At 44.4% G+C, this 16999-nt stretch overlaps 1 protein-coding gene across 2 annotated transcripts in view; it reads left to right on the top strand.

Annotated features, from left to right (window-relative positions):
- Window positions 1-16414, top strand: part of LOC126281888 (myrosinase 1-like) — a 47442-nt gene extending 31028 nt beyond the window's left edge. For both annotated transcript variants that reach the window (XM_049981204.1, XM_049981203.1), the window contains exons 8-11: window positions 6232-6347; window positions 10441-10575; window positions 10668-10774; window positions 16201-16414. In XM_049981204.1, the coding sequence (XP_049837161.1) occupies window positions 6232-6347; window positions 10441-10575; window positions 10668-10774; window positions 16201-16339 (497 nt within the window). In that variant the 3' untranslated portion in view covers window positions 16340-16414. The remainder of the gene's footprint in view (window positions 1-6231; window positions 6348-10440; window positions 10576-10667; window positions 10775-16200) is intronic.
- Window positions 16415-16999: the final 585 nt, after the last annotated feature.

Here is a 16999-nt window from a genome sequence, read left to right as displayed (position 1 = left end):
ATGCTGCGAATGTGATTTGCCACATCTGCACTGCTGTCCTACCTTATATCCTACCTGTCTCTATATTTGTGGTTGCTAACTGTATTTGCCCATGTCAGTCCAGCGGTCAAGGAGACTCACATCCTCATCCAGGTGGTAGATGTTCCAAGGGTTACCTAAATCACCTGAACTGAAGATAGATATGATATCATTGGAAAAGACATTATTTATTTCCATCCCTATCCCTTTGCCCCATTTCCAATGAACTAATTATTGATGCGATAAACATTAATCTGCATTTCGAGGTGTGAGACCTGTCAATGGAAGAAAACTCACCCCCCTTCCCAGAATTTGGTTGGAAAATATGGGAAAGTGGGGTAAAAAAAATGAAATGCCGTGTGGCTAGGGCCTCCCGTTCGCCCGGTGCAAGTCTTTCCAGTTGACGCCACTTCGGTGACTTGGGTGTCGATGGGGATGAAATGATGACAACACAACACCAAATCCCTGAGCGGAGAAAATCTGCGGCCCAGCCGGGAATCGAACACGGGTCATTAGGTATGACTTTCTATTCGGCTGACCACTCAGCTACCAGGGGCGGACGGAAAGTGGGGTAACCGCAAATAGTTCCCAATTACATGCCATTCACATTATCACATGGTAACATTTGTCTCATAGAGTATTACGAGTTATATTCAGAAGAAGTTGTGATTTATAAGCAATATACACCGCTGTTTATCCAAACTGGATAAATAAAATACAGAAATCGTCACTTTTAACTGTTTTCCGTCTTGTCCTTTAGTTGCTTTAAATTCGTGGAGGTATGTGCCGTCTATGCAACTAAATGAAGGCAGTTTGTTTGTTGCCATACGCGTTTCGCTTCATTTATTTGGGAAGCATCATCAGTGGCCTGAAATACATGTTTCTTTTTATATATACAATAAGCGTATTATCTACTAGATATGATCTGTTGATATATTACATTTTGTCGGGTTTTTTAGGTTAGAAGCAACTTTTGTAGCACAATTTCCATAAAATGATGTATCTTTCGTTTTACATATATGTGTTAGCAGCGCTGGAAATCGTAAGTAAAACGAAAGATACATCATTTTATGGAACTTGTGCTACAAAAGTTGCTTCTAACCTAAAAAAACCCGACAAAATGTAATATATCAACAGATCATATCTAGTAGATAATACGCTTATTGTATATATAAAAAGAAACATGTATTTCAGGCCACTGATGATGCTTCCCAAATAAATGAAGCGAAACGCGTATGGCAACAAACAAACTGCCTTCATTTAGTTGCATAGACGGCACATACCTCCACGAAAATAGAGAAAAGTTAAGATGGTGATTTTAATACTTCATGTCTTCTACATAGTCTCAAGTGGGTACAAAGAAAAAAATGTCTATATAGCGACGTGAAGTTAACAGCAAAGTTCGTCTTTAGGATGTTTTCTAATTTGAAGGTCACACTGACTGGAATGCCCGTTATGTTGTCAGAGCGGTGATGGTTCTTGAGACTTTTACACTTTGTCGATTTGTGGTAGATTCGTATTTATAATATCAATTCTCATCACCTGTGATGAGACATTTTTTCCAGAATTTTTTTTCCGGATTTTTCATTTCAACAATATAGCGGCAGGCGTCAGGCCATCGTTGTTTTGTTCAGGAGTCTAGGTGTGTGGAACAGATTTCACACGCACTTCTCTAAAGTTGCTCCGTTGTCGTTTGTAAGTCAACAACACTGACACACAACGGCTGCATGTCCACTACTTAACACCGCCTGTTCAAGACACACTAGTGGAATATTTAACGTTGTTAGTTCAAGCATACACTACTATGCGGTCTTCGCTTGTGCGTCAGTCTCGGAACTTTTGGTACGGACGTGGTAGAAGGCCACAAGAAAATGTTATGCGGACTCGTGACTGTCAAATGTGATTTTATAAGACCAGTTGAGCTACAGTAATTATACACTGCTGAGCGAAGATATGATCACCGCCTACCGCGAGATCGCATACCGCCTGGTGCGTTGCGGGTACGTGAAATGGTAAGGAAAAAATACAAGAAGGTAGAGACGAATAACTACAGCGGTGATATGGTCTACAAAATTCTCTGTCGTAAGCGACTGTGGCAAAGGGCAGAAAGCTATGGCCTGGTGCCTAGAAACGAGGATCTCGTAAACCGTCGACAGTTTGCGAGCTGCAAACTGTGGAAAGTGGTTGGAGTATGGTGAAACCAGTAATAGACGAGAGAGGTCTGGACGTGCCTGCCTCGTACAGAATGTAGAGGACGGAGGGCTTGTCTCCTCTATAAAGCAGAATAGGTGACGGGCTGTGGCAGCTTTGGTGGCAGAGTACATTGCTGCTTCAGGCAGCAGTGTTTTGGAATACACTTTGCAGCACACATTGTTCAGTTTGGGCTTCCACAGGACACTTCCGTGTTTCCATTTTGAAGCGTCGACATAGTTACGATGGCACTGAGCGAGGGCTCATCGAGACTGGACCGTGGATAAACAGAAATGTCTCCCTTGCTCTGAAGAATCAAGTTTATCGTTACACCAGGATATGTCGCTGTCCAGATGAAAAGCTACCCGAAACGTGAACTGCGCTACAGATGCAGGCTGCTGCGGACAGTGTTATGCTATGGAGGACATTTACCGGGGCTTCCATGGGACTTGTGATAGTAATCGAAGCCACCATGACACTTGTGTACTACGTGAACTTTATTACAGACTACACACATCCTTTCATGCGTGATGTATTTCCTGAAAGCGATAAATCTCCAGCAGGATATCTGTCCATGTCATTAGGTCATAATCGTGCTATAGTGGTTTAAGGAGCATGACAGAGAACTTGCGTTTATGTCTTGTCCATCAACCCAACTGAAATGAACCCGATACGACAAATACTGTTGGCCCATAACTTGTAGGAATTGGGTATGTTATGCGTAGACAGCCGTGCTATATGGCTACCAACTTACCGATCAGCATTATCCTGACCAAAAACACGTATGACATGCCTCCCGGCTGAACACGTGGCACTGAATGTCTGACACGTTCGTTGGAACATGGTGGCCTCCATCCTCTTTACGGCGATCGTCACGCACCGCACCAACCACACACTCGTCTGTGATTCTGCAACCACTGGTCCAGACTCCATTTCAGGTTTTCTCTTGCTTACATTCTTCACTCGACGTGGTTCTGTTTTTTTTTTTTTTTAATTCTATTTCGTAGTGTAAAGACTATTGCTTACTGTGTGAAATGGCTTAGCAATTCCATTCCTTTTCAAAAGGATAATTAATTGCTAAATGAGCAATGGACGTCGCAGTTGTGTTCGCCAACTCGATGGTCAGCATCCCGCACAGAATATTCTTCCTGTCGCTGGTGACGATGGGCAGATAGTATATCCTTGAAATGGCCATATGAGGTTTACTGATGTATTGAACAGCGTATCCAATCTTCTTCAAATAGGTGTTTCATAAAATCTGGCGGAATTTTGGCATAAAAGGCGAATTGCTAACGATAATCCGAAAGACGACAGAGTTACGAAGCTTACCAGTTATTGAATGGTTGCCTTATTTTCAAAGAAATACACATATTTAAATTCAGCATTGAAGAGAAATACATTGGAAAATCACGAACATTTCGTAATAAAATTCAGCACAGTGCTCTAGTAGTAAGCTTTTTGCACTGTTGTGATGATTTTGAGACGTGTTTTTTTTTTTTTTTTTTTTTTTTTTTTTTTTTTTTTTTTTTTGCTACGGAGTTTAAGTCAGTCCAAATACGTCTCCAATCCACTATAATAAATATATTTGGATCCCACCAAAACAAATGAAAAGCACTGTCGTGAAATAGTATGAATATTTAGATATCAAATATCTTTCCATGTGAAAGATTTTTGCTAATAGTTGTCCTCGGCCTATTTTTGATTAATAGTCGGAATTATTACATGTTACCACATGTTACTTTAATATTGTGCACATATGCAGACTGAAGTGACGAATGAAAATTTATACCAAAGCCAGGATTCGAACCTGGGTATCCTGCTTACAAGGCAGATGCGATACCCACTACGTCACCCTGACACAGTGTCTTTGCATAGCTGCATAGACTATCCTAGCACGTTTTCCTCCGCAGTCAAAGTTCCCATTGACGCCTCAGCCCTGTCGGAATTCCCCCAAAACTCAAAAAGCATTGCAGAGGCTCTCCAGCTGTTCTGGAAAAGCACCCCAACATTGAACGAAACGGGGATCCTGCCTGAAACCCAGACATAGGTGCTTTAACCAAATGACACAACATGGTTCCAGGGACCTTTTCAAGTGTCAAACATCTATAACGTACACACGCAGACTGAAGCAAGGAATGAATGGATTAAGAAGGGAGGCATGCTACCTTACTTGGAAGGTCATTGTGCCAGGGTGGAGTAGTGGTTAGCGCATCTGCCTCGTGAACAGGCACCTTCATTCGAATCCCGTCCTTCGTACAAATTTTCATTCGTCGCTTCAGGCTGTATGTACACATTATAGTTTAAGAGTAGGAAAGCTCGCTGGAGCCATAAAGTTTCATCTGGTTAAAGTAGATATGCCTGGGTTTCAGGTAGGGTCCCCCGTTTCGTTCGATGGTGAGGTGCTATTGGAATACAGTTGGAGAGTCCCTGCAGTGCTGTTCAAGCTTAGGGGGAAAACCAAGTGGGCTGAGGGGTGAATGGGACTTTGGACTGAGGAGTCCCTGCAGTTTCAAAAAGCCACTGTGCCAGTGGGGCCCAGTGAGCGGGAGACTTGGGATTGATTCCCGGCCTCGATAAAAATTTTCATTCGCCGCTTAAATCTGCATATATACATCATAATGTTTGAACTTAAAAAGGCTCTGGAACCACATACCCTGAGGTGACAACAGCCACGACACACCTCCCAGTATCGTGTCGGACCTCCTTTTGCCCGGCGTAATGCATCACTCGACGTGGCATGGACTCAACAAGTCGTTGGAAGTCCCCTCCAGAAATAATGAGCCATGCAGCCTCTACAGTATCCGTAATTGCGAAAGTGTTGCCGGTACAGGAGTTTGTGCACGAACTCACCTCTTGATTATGTCCCATAAATTTTCGATGGGATTCATGTTGGATGATACAGGTGGCGTAACAATTCGCTCGAATTGTCCAGAATGTTAATCGAAGTTGTGGCCCGGTAATACGTCGCATGTCATCCATAAAAATTCCATTATTGTTTGGCAAAAAGAAGTTCATGAGTGGTTGCAAATGGTAGCCAAGTAGCCGAACATAACCATTTCCAGTCATTGATCGATTCGGTTGAACCAGAGGACCCATACCATTCCATTTAAATCATCCCACAACGCTGTGGAGCCACCAGCAGCTTGCATAGCACCTTGTTGACAACAGGGGTCCGTGAGATCTGGGCCACACTCAGATGTTACCATCAACTCTTATTAACTGAAATGAGGACTTATTACACCAGGCCACCGTTTTCCAGACGTCTATAATCCAATCGATATGATCACGAGCCCAGGAGAGGCACTGCAGACCATATCGTGCGGTTAGCAAAGACACTCGTGTCTATCGTCAGCCGCCATGGCCTATTAACGCCAAATTTCGCCGACTGTCCTAACGTGTGCGTTCTTCGTACGTTCCACATTGGTTTCTGTGGTTATTTCACGCAGCGTTGCTTATCTGTTAGCACTGACAACACTACGCAGACGCCTCTGCTCTCGGTCGGCATGTGAAGATCGTTGGCCACTATGTCGACCATGGTAGTGCCTGAAACTTGGTATTCTGCAAACACTCTTGTCACTGTGGACCTCGGAATAATTAATTCGCTGACGATTTCGGATCTCCCATGCGTCTAGCTCCAACTACCATCCCGCGGTAAAAGTCTGTTACTTCCTCTCGTGCTTCCATAATCACGTCGAAAACCTTTTCACACGAATCACCTGAGTACAAAAAGTAGCGCCGCTAGTACACTACTCTTTTATATGTTGTGTACGGGACGCTGCTGCCATCTGTATATGTGCATACCACTATCCCGCAACTTTAGCCACGTAAGTAAAGTTTCATTTGACTTGTGGCTATATGTTTTTTGTGAGACTTCATTCCGCAGTTTTGAAGTTATTTGTTTTTACAAGCATTAACTGCAATGTTTTACGCTCTGTAATCATCCGTAGATTAATTCGTTATACTATTTGCATAATTATTTCTTCCGTAATGTATACATTTGACAGCAATAAAACTCTGTTACAGGTTCGTCCGACTTTTTCGGAGTTAACCATTATTTCACAACCATGGTGACATCAGGTGAATCTGGAGTATCTCCATCCAAGAGAAGAGATTCCGGCGTCGTCAGTGTCAACGTTGGGGTACGTTAACTGTGGAACTCTGACACTGAGTATTCAGCTAAATGCGCAACGATAAATAATTTAAAGTGGTATTTGGATCAGTTGAACTACTTTCTACACGACAGCAATTACTGTGTAGACGCTGCTTGTCATCGATATGCATTGATGACATATCACACAATTCAGCTATGGTAGCTATAGGGCACACACTTCTTGTGACTACGAAGGCTTTCCCGGCGTAATAATTGATAATATTCTTCTCGGGTATGCAGCCTGGTCATAACGTCTTCATGACACGATATTTCCGCGGTCCAACTGGCCGCCATCTTCAGGTGAGAGTGCTGGTGCACGATCTCGCCGGAACTGACTTCCCAGCGCAAGCGGCGGCCCCTATATAGGCTGCAGAAGACCCACAATTCTATGGTGTTTATTCAGAGATTGAAGTCCTTGTCTCTTACTACCTGGGATTTGCTTGTGAGCTTTGATGTCGTGTCGCTTTTTACCCGGGTTCCTCTGGAAGAATCCTTGCAATTAATTGGTGAGAAACTGGATGAGGAAACAACCAGGCTTTGTCGCCACGTGTTAACGTCGACGTACTTATTATTCAATGACAAATATTTTGAACAGACTGACGGAGTGGCTATGGGGAGCTCTTTGTCCCCAATAGTCGCCAATCTTTTTATGGAAGATTTTGAGGACATGGCGCTGAAGACGGCGTCCTTAAAACCAACCTGTTTTTAGAGGTACGTTGACGATACGTTTATGGTGTGGCCTCATGGGAGAGAAGCTCTGGACCGCCTCCTAGATCATTTCAATTCCCTGCATCCTAGCATTAAATTCACCATGGAGGTGGAAAGTGATGGAAAGCTTCCGTTTCTGGATGTTCTGGTGTACAGAAAGGATGATGGGACACTGGGACACAGCGTTTATCGAAAGCCTACGCACACGGATCGTTACTTACATGCTTCTAGCTGTCATCCATCGTTACAGCGTACGGGGGTCCTGCGGACGTTGGCGAGAAGAGCTTATGCCATTTCAGATGGAGAAACCTTGGCATAAGAATTGGACCATCTTGAGATTGTGTTCAAGCAGAATGGCTATACAGATAAACAGATCCGTCGTGCTTTCCAGTTTGGACCTTCGCCTGAACCACCAGAAGATACCTGCAAATCGGTAGCTTTTCTGCCTTTTGCTGGGAGCATTTCCTCGAAGATAGGAAGGATACTGAAAAGATATCACTTCAAAAGTATTTTTCGTCCGCCAGCCAAGATTAGAGCGCTCCTTGGCTCTGTAAAGGATGACTTGGGTTTGAGGAAGCCCGGTGTGTACAAGATCCCTTGCCACTGTGGAAAGGCTTATATTGGTCAGACAATCCGGACCATTCAGGAGCGATGTGTTGAGCATCAGCGGCACACACGGCTGCTTCAACCTGAGAAGTTTGCAGAGGCGGAACACTGCCTCACCGAGGGACACAGAATACTATATGACGAGACACAAATGGTTGCCCCTGCATCTCGCTATTGGGACTGTGTTTTAAAAGAATCCATAGAGATTCGGTTATCTGACAATCTTATTAATAGAGACAAGGGTTATCTTTTAAGTAAGACTTGGGACCCAGTGTTATCTGACATTAAACAACGGTCTGTGGTTCTATCGTCGGAATAAATTATTTATTTATTTATATTTTTTTTTAATTTTTGACAGCGATATCTCGATTTCGCCTGTTTCCATCACTGGCGGCGGGGTATGTCTACTGCGCTAGAGGGCGGTCACGGCACCTTCTCGCGCACGCGTTGTTGGTCTTCTGCGGCCTATATAGGGGCCGCCGCTTGCGCTGGGAAGTCAGTTCCGGCGAGATCGTGCACCAGCACTCTCACCTGAAGATGGCGGCCAGTTGGACCCCGGAAACATTGTGTCATGAAGACGTTATGATCCGGCTGCATACCCGAGAAGAATATTATCACACACTTCTTATTTACTGGCATAGCCAAGTAGGAAGGACCTCCCCAAGTATAGGGGATAGGTAAAATAATGTGAATACCTGTACTTGGGAATGGTTTCTTAATAAGTGGTTGGACTCCCTTTTGCCCATAATGCAGCTGCGATTCTTCTTGGAATACTGGCGTACAGCGATTGTATAGCCTCTAGTGGAATGTTATGCCACTCTTCGATCAGAATCTCTTCTAACTCCTGTAGTAACGAGGGAGACGGAAATCTGCTCCCGAGTCTGCGCTCCGATACTGCTTACAAGGGTTCGAAAATGCTCAACTCCGAGAACTGCGCTGGCCAAAGAAGACGCTGCAGTTGAATTGCATGCTCCTCGTACCACGATTGTATTGTCCTGGCTGTGCGAATTGGTGCATTATCGTCATAAAATATGGCTTTTTTAATCATGGGGTGCACCAGATCACCTGTAATGTTCACACAATAGTTCGCTGTAACACGGCCTTTGAGAGTAATGATGGGAGTAGTAGAATACGATGATATGGCTGGCCACACCATCACACTTCCTCCTCCATGCTTAACCGATGGAATCAAGCAATCAGGGTTGTAGGCTTCCTTTGGCGTTCTCCAGACGTAAGCCCTGCCCGATGTTAACTCGTCGGACCATATGATGTCTTTCCATTGATCAACCGTCCAGGATTTATGCTCCTGACACCATGTTATACGCTTTTTTGCGTTGGTTGTTGTCACTAATGGTTTGGGTATAGCAGCTTTATGGACTCGGTAGATACGGGGCCTCGAAGATGGCTGTGAAGTTCTGCAATCACTTTAGCCGCCTCTTTGCAACTCTGTTAGGTCTTTCATAGCACGTGGATCTACGAAGTGTGCACTAAGCATATACAACCTACACTGAAGCCTAGTCCGTACTGAACACGCACATTCCAGCGCGACACTTGCCTTACCTGTTCACAAGTCTACAACGGAGTACAACATTCAGTTACCGGCTGGTACTGACAATTAAATATAACAATAACAGAAATGAGAACCTAAACCGATGTTGGCCCCACATTAACAAGCTGGCACCGCAAGGAAACATTTTGTTACTGAATACAGTTCACGGCCCCAGCCGAAAATTAAACAAACACACGTGAGATACCAACACGCCAGACAAACCGTACACAGCAAACACTCTTCCCGTGAAGTTTTTAACGTAATAGAGCATAAAATATCTTAATATAGGAAAAAGCAGATTGAGCCGACACAGAGATCAGATCAAGATGTACAGTCAGGCAATTCAAGTTGCGCAACGAGTAACTAGAACAGCTGGCGATAGCGGAAGAATCTTGAGGAGGTGGCACACACTTTCGTAGTAGTCTGCACAAGCAAATAATTATGCTCAACGTTGCACCAGGCTGCTGATTTCAATGGTGATCTAGAAAAACCGGAATGGATAGCCTCTAACGAATGCGTCTCACAGAAACACCGAGGCCGTCAATCCATAATTCCTTACGGGTTGCAACTAGCACGTTGTACCGTGCCAGCAGCCCGTACTGAAACCTTCACAAGTAGCGGCGTATGGCGTACTAGTTCCTCCCCAGCAAGGCCGGGCGTGTTTTCTTCCTCACACAGGCCACTACACCCCGCTAAAAGCACACACCGTGCAACCTACACGCTGTGAAGTGCCAAGCCAATGCAGAACTCACTGCTTGACCGTCAGCATTGACAGCCGAGACACGGCTCTCCACATCCCTGCTAGGACCCTCCCCCTGTGCTCACTACCCTCTCTGACAAAGAACATTAGCCGTAAATAGGAAAGATAAACTAGCCGAAAGGTGATGGCAACAGCAACAGCAACAGAACTGGACCCAGTACACTATCCTGAAAGACACCTGTGTTTATCTTTTCCTTGGATTGCAATGGTTTCACTAAAAATTTGTCATCAGGAGACATATAAACTGTCTCTGTAGTTTGCTTTGTTTTCCAAGACGGCAAGGGAAAGAGAGATTTCACAGTCTATACTCTATAGCGTTTTCTAGATTTCTGAAACCAGTTTGTACCCATGTCCCACTTGTCGTGAGTATTCATTTCTGATCTTTTAATATAACTTTGCTTCCGTGCTCTTAAACTCAATCCTACGTAACATCTGTATTATCATTTTTTCCTGTTCCAGCAATTTCCGTGGGCATTTCGCAACTTACTGAACTGGATTGCCAATGAATACCCAGGTTATCCTATTATTGTGACCGAAAACGGCTTAGCAAATGTTGGAGGTCTCAATGACACAGATAGAATGAATTACCTTACGGTGAGTTCCGATTATTGCTTTCAAATATTGATAACATTAGGAGCTTATCTCCATAAAGCCAGATCTTTAAATATGTTAAATATTGATTGCAGTCTTACTTGACGGCGCTTCTGCAAGCTGTCAACATCGATGGCGTTCCAGTGATTGGCTACACTGCCTGGAGTCTGATGGACAACCTAGAATGGACCAGTGGTTTCACGTGAGTCTTCTTGCTCCATTTCGTTTATTCCTGTTGAAGAGAGACAGAGATCTGGAGCGATTTATTCATCATGAGGATCTCTTCAGAGGCGGCAGGAAATGATGAAACGAAAATTGGCTAGATTGAAACCATGAGCCAGACAACTATTTCAGTTCTTGAAGAGGCGTTCTATTTCACTATTGTTGTCCACACATGTTCCTTTGAGTGGGAACGGTGCTTAATTCGACCTACGCGGAATAATAACCGAAAATCTCCATGCTTTCGCTGGCTGATCAGAATGTTGTCAACGTTGTCACTTAGTATCATATTCAAGAACAGACACTCGATTTTCTTAATATTTATCAGTGCGATACAAGTCAGTCGGGCTTCCAAAAACGTGTTACGACAACAAGTACTTTAATTAAAGTGACTGAGTACCTTAACCCATGGACTGACGCAACATTGATTACTATCAGCTAAGCATTTGACGCGTATAGTTTCGTTACATTAGGTTCGAAAATTAAATACTTGAATTTCTCAGATAGTGCACTTAAGGGGTAGAACAGACAGCTGAAAAAGAAACAACGGACCAGTTATTTAACGACTGGAAAAGTTGTCATGGTAAAATGTCTTCTCAGGGGTACTTTAGAGGTTAACGGACGGTTACGCTTTTCTTCCTATGTAGGCCTATTGACAGTCCCTCAACTATGTTACATTACTGTAAATGTACCTTAACCCTGACTGTATCCAACTGCAGCAGAGTGCTAATACTAAAATAATTGCTTCTTCTGTATCACCTGCGAGCAACATCAAGATTGGTTCAAAACTTGGATCTCAAACTACACCCGATTCCAGCTAGCAATAAATGCTTGCACAAGATGTGTTTGTAACGGTCGGTTCTTTGGTAATGTTCTCCATATGCTCAGATAGTGCGAGGCAACCAGGAAGGCAATGTGATCTTTTTTACTAGTTCTGTTTTCTTTATCGGTTTCGTGGAAACTTATCTCCTCACTATCTCTTCAGAAATCAATCAAAATCTGAAGCACAAGTGCTTATACGTCCAGCATTGTGGCTGAATCAAAGTATAGCTCTAAATATTCCTTTATATCAGCTTCTTTTCTCCGCCATCTCGTCTAATGTTACTTTCCATTTTGGTAACACTTTGTAGTGACAGTTCTCTGTTATTCCTCCATATTCCTTGAGCCAAATAACAATGTGCGAAGAGTGAGAATTTGCAAACCATATATGGGTTCTGTGAGACAACATATTTCCTTTCATTCATTGTCCGAAATTGACGTTGCTGACTCCACCATAAATAGGTCTTTCACTATAGCATGCAAGAGAAACACAAAACCTGCAACATAGGTCAACTGCTCTAATATACAGTTCTTAGGCCAACTGCAACTGCGCAGTAACCTCGAAGCTGTGCAGACAATAGTCTAGCAGACTTCACTGGATTTATTTCTGATGTGGAGATAAGCTAAGGGCTCTGTCATCTTGTATAGTGACTAGCCGTGGTCGTGGCGTAGTGGAGCTGGATGAACATCACATACATCGGCACCTCAGTAAGCGCCTGGAAATGACACTTTACTGCACAGTGAAAACTATAAGACTAACGTCAATTTGGAATACACTATGGAAACATAATGAGTTTTACGCGTCTGAACATAGGAAAAGGCACTCAAATACAAAAATTGAATCTAAGACAAAGAACATTGCACCACGAAGGATTAACCCAAATTGGACGGAAATCAGCAGGTATGATGTTCATGTACGGACAAAAAAATGCTAAAAATTTCATAAAAATTGTATGATTAATTCATGAGATGGAGCTTCACAAACTCGAGACGTCAACAACACTTTGGTGCACTTCTGGTTCTTATGAAAGAAGTTATTCAGCTTGGAATCGATTGGCAGTGTTGTTGGATGTTCTCCTGATGGATATCGTTCCAAATTCTAACAATTGGCGCGTTAGGTCATCAAAATCCAAAGGCGGTTGGAGAGTGCAGTCCATAACGCTTCAACCGCTCTCTATTGGGGAGAGATGTGACGTTTTCGCTGGCCAGTGTAGGGTTTCGCAAACACAAAGACAAGAAGAAGAAACTCTCGCCAGTTGCGAGTGGGCATTATCTTGCTGAAATGAAAGCCCAGGATGGTTTGCCATGGACGGCAACAAGACACGGCGCTGAATATCATCGACGTACCGCTGTGCTGTGTGGGTGCCGCCGATAACAACCAAAGAGGTCCTGCTACGGAACCAAATGGCAACCCCGACCATTACTGTCGGTTGTCAGGTCGTGTGGCAGGCTACCGTGAGACTGATATCTCACAGCTGTACTTGGCGTCTCCTGACAAGCCTTCGGCGTGGAACCTCACTGACAGGAGCAGAATAGTCTTCAGTGATAAGTATCGCTTAGAACTGAGCCCCGGTGCCCAGCGAAAACACGTCTCGAGGCGCCTTTCTCAGTGGTGCGATACCAACTTGACTGTTGGCCTCTATACGCTCCAACAACGAGGAGTTCCGAGGGCTCTTCATTTCAAAGCAGGCCCCTTTGATTGGAAACGGTGACCGTCTTGAAATACAGCAGCGCGTCCACGATATTATACTTCAACTGTATATGATTAAACTATCATCTGCATCTCAGATACAGGCAGCATTAACCCCATTTCGCTCATAGATAAGGTGCTATTCAATACTGGAGAGTCTCCGCAGTACTGATGCGAGTTTAGATGGGAAACAGAAATGGACTGAGGCGTGAGCAGGAGTTGGTATTGCGGAAGAAAGTGTCCTGCGGTAGTCCATACAGCGGTGACAGTTGCAGTGCCAGTGTTGCGTAACGGCCAGCACACCTACGTAATAAGCAGGAAACGTGTATTCGAATCACAGTGCTGACACAAATTTTAATGCATAGCTTTGGCTGACATCATTTTCGTAGATAAATGTGAGCCTCAGTATGTCTCGGTAACATCAAGCTGTTTTAGATAAGTAAGACCTTCCCGTGGTCATACGATACCAGATGCTTCAGCAACGTGGTCGATGGCAGAGTACACTTCGTTTACATGAAGTTTCAACTTATCTCAGCAGAAGTCAGCTGTTTCGTCCACCTAACACAACCGTATCTCTAACTATTCCGCTCCATAACATAAACTCAAACTAGCGACAGACGCCTTATTTTTGAATTTTTCGTTGTTTGCACAGGGGATTGTCCGGACTGAAACTTTAGAGCAGCAAAAGTACTGGCTGTAGGAGAAAGTAAATTACACACCTCTTTCGCCTTTCTGCTTGGTCCAATTCTCACTCGGCGGAAATCATAAGCCATCGTTCAAACAGCGTATTTGCTTCAGCACCTCCTCGCCGACGGTTCACAGCCTGCAATACCGTGGTGAAGCACCAGCAACAACTCCGTATTGAAGACGAACGAGCTGTGTGCACATCACCACGTAATTGAATAAAATGGTCTCGGGTTTCCAACCGCATCAATTGCTCACGGCTAAGCACTCCTTTGCCGTTGTCAAGTGGCATGACTGCCACTGGGCTGTTGCTGCGCCCTTATACATGCTAGCTGCCGGCTGTGACGTCACTGGTGCCCGTGACATTGCCATATATAGGCATGTTTAGAGTCGGCTTGCGATGTGTCCTCTTCAACCGCGCGATCGCTCGGTCCCACACAGCGCTGAGCTGCAAGCCACTTTCTCCATTCAGGATGTTTGGGATAATTTTTATTTCAGTAGTTTCCTTTATTAAACTGTCCCAGAAGCCGTTAGTGTCAGAAACGACAGAGGTATCGTCAAATTATACACTCCTGGAAATGGAAAAAGAACACATTGACACCGGTGTGTCAGACCCACCATACTTGCTCCGGACAATGCGAGGGGGCTGTACAAGCAATGATCACACGCACGGCACAGCGAAGACACCAGGAACCGCGGTGTTGGCCGTCGAATGGCGCTAGCTGCGCAGCATTTGTGCACCGCCGCCGTCAGTGCCAACCAGTTTGCCGTGACATACGGAGCTCCATCGCAGTCTTTAACACTGGTAGCATGCCGCGATAGCGTGGACGTGAACCGTATGTGCAGTTGACGGACTGAGCGAGGGCGTATAGAGGGCATGCGGGAGGCCGGGTGGACGTACCGCCGAATTGCTCAACACGTGGGGCGTGAGGTCTCCACAGTACATCGATGTTGCCGCCAGTGGTCGGCGGAAGGTGCACGTGCCCGTCGACCTGGGACCGGACCGCAGTGACGCACGGATGCACGCCAAGACCGTAGCATCCTACGCAGTGCCGTAGGGGACCGCACCGCCACTTCCTAGCAAATTAGGGACACTGTTGCTCCTGGGGTATCGGCGAGGACCATTTGCAACCGTCTCCATGAAGCTGGGCTACGGTCCCGCACACCGTTAGGCCGTCTTCCGCTCACGCCCCAACATCGTGCAGCCCGCCTGATGACTGATTTTTCAAGTTTTCTGGAGTGGATGTGCCGGCTGTGTCCAATGCTGTGCTCGTAGACGAAGTGGATTATCTTACCTAAGTAATTTTCGTCACTTTCACTTGTCAGATTGTGCATACTAAATACTTCCGCATCCAGGCTATCTTTCACAGGACGTATAAAGTTCTTAATTCTCCATAGAGATTGTAATACTAGTCTAATACTATATTTACCTAATATGCACCTGATGTTATCGATTTGCAGCATCTGTGCATGCTAACCCATCTGTGGCATAACGCATTAGTTAACAGGACACATTCTGAGACGTCGAGGATTTGTCAGTTTGGCACTAGATCTAAGTGTAGGGAGGAAAATTTGCAGAGGGAGCGCAGGAGACGAGTCCATTACGGAGGTTCAACCAGATGTGGGCTGCAGTAGTTATTCAGAGATTAAGAGGCTTGTACTGGATAGATTAGCGTGGAAAGCTGTATCAAACTGTTTTTGGATTGAAGACCACAACAGCAGGAACAGTCCTGCTCTTGAGGTGACGTCACTTCGCCAGCGGAAGTCAGAGTTCCAGGTAACAGTATCCGATGAATGGCAAACCTGAACGCCACTACTACGGAGGCTGACTTTGATCCCAACAAACGTCTCCTGACGAAGGAATTTGTGATTACCTTCGAAAGGCAGAGATTAACTTCGGTGTGACATGGCCCATACACCGGCAACACTCTATTGAAGGATGTTGCCTTCTTAAATTTCCATGTTGTAATCACTGCGTATAGACTACACATTGCTCTGTAAACAATTCACACTTTTCCTTCTGTCGGTTTCGCAACAAATCGTAATTGTGACCCTGACTACAAGATCGTGAAAACCATTATCATCGTTTTCCCTGTATCACACGTTCCTGTTGATTTATGTACTGTGTATATATACCCTACAGTGAAGATTACAGAAGCGACGGTAGACCTAATATACATGTATGTCAAAGACTTACTAGTTGTCATTGTTTGCAGCATAAAATACGGACTATACGAGGTGGATTTCGACAGTCCTAACAGAACCAGGACGCCGAAGGAATCTGTATCTCTCATATCGCAGATCTACGGGAGCAGAGAAGTGCCTGAGGAATACTTCCGCTATAGTATTCTCTAAACAACTTGTGTCGTTCTCTGCTATATACTGTATTTCTGTAATGAATAAATAAAGCACTTCGGCTCACTCTCTTAATCAGTGAAGTTATTTTCTTGGGTGTTAATGAATGCTTTAAGCAAAAGCACTACGCTTTGTTATTCAGATTTTTATATCCTTTTGTACTTTGTATAGCAAATCAGAACGAGAAACACGTGTCACATCAATGCACGACGACATATTGATATTTAAAGACGAGGCTCAGCAGTATGTAGATTACAGAGCGGACCGTGTTATTAATTCCAGTTTCCTTATCCTGTATAATTCTTGAATCTTTACTAAATCACTTTTATGGAAATTAGATATGGCCCATTTTGTTTGTACCTGCTTTTAATTATTTCGTTCAAATGGTTCAAATGGGTCTAAGCACTATGAGACTTAACATCTGAGCTCATCAGTCCCCTAGACTTAGAACTGCTTAAACCTAACTAACCTAAGAACATCACACACATCCATGCCCGAGGCAGGGTTCGAACCTGCGACCGTAGCTGCAGCGACAAGAACCACTCGGCCGGCTAATTATTTCGTCATTGAAATTGAGATGAAGTGCCACGTCCTAAATTACAACCAAGTAGAAAAGATGAGAAAAGCAAAAAGAAGCGAGACGGCAAGGAGAGACTACCT

The sequence above is a fragment of the Schistocerca gregaria genome, chromosome 7, assembly GCF_023897955.1.
Source record: "Schistocerca gregaria isolate iqSchGreg1 chromosome 7, iqSchGreg1.2, whole genome shotgun sequence".
NCBI classification, from domain to species: domain Eukaryota; kingdom Metazoa; phylum Arthropoda; class Insecta; order Orthoptera; family Acrididae; genus Schistocerca; species Schistocerca gregaria.
This window is presented reverse-complemented; position numbering and strand designations above follow the sequence as displayed.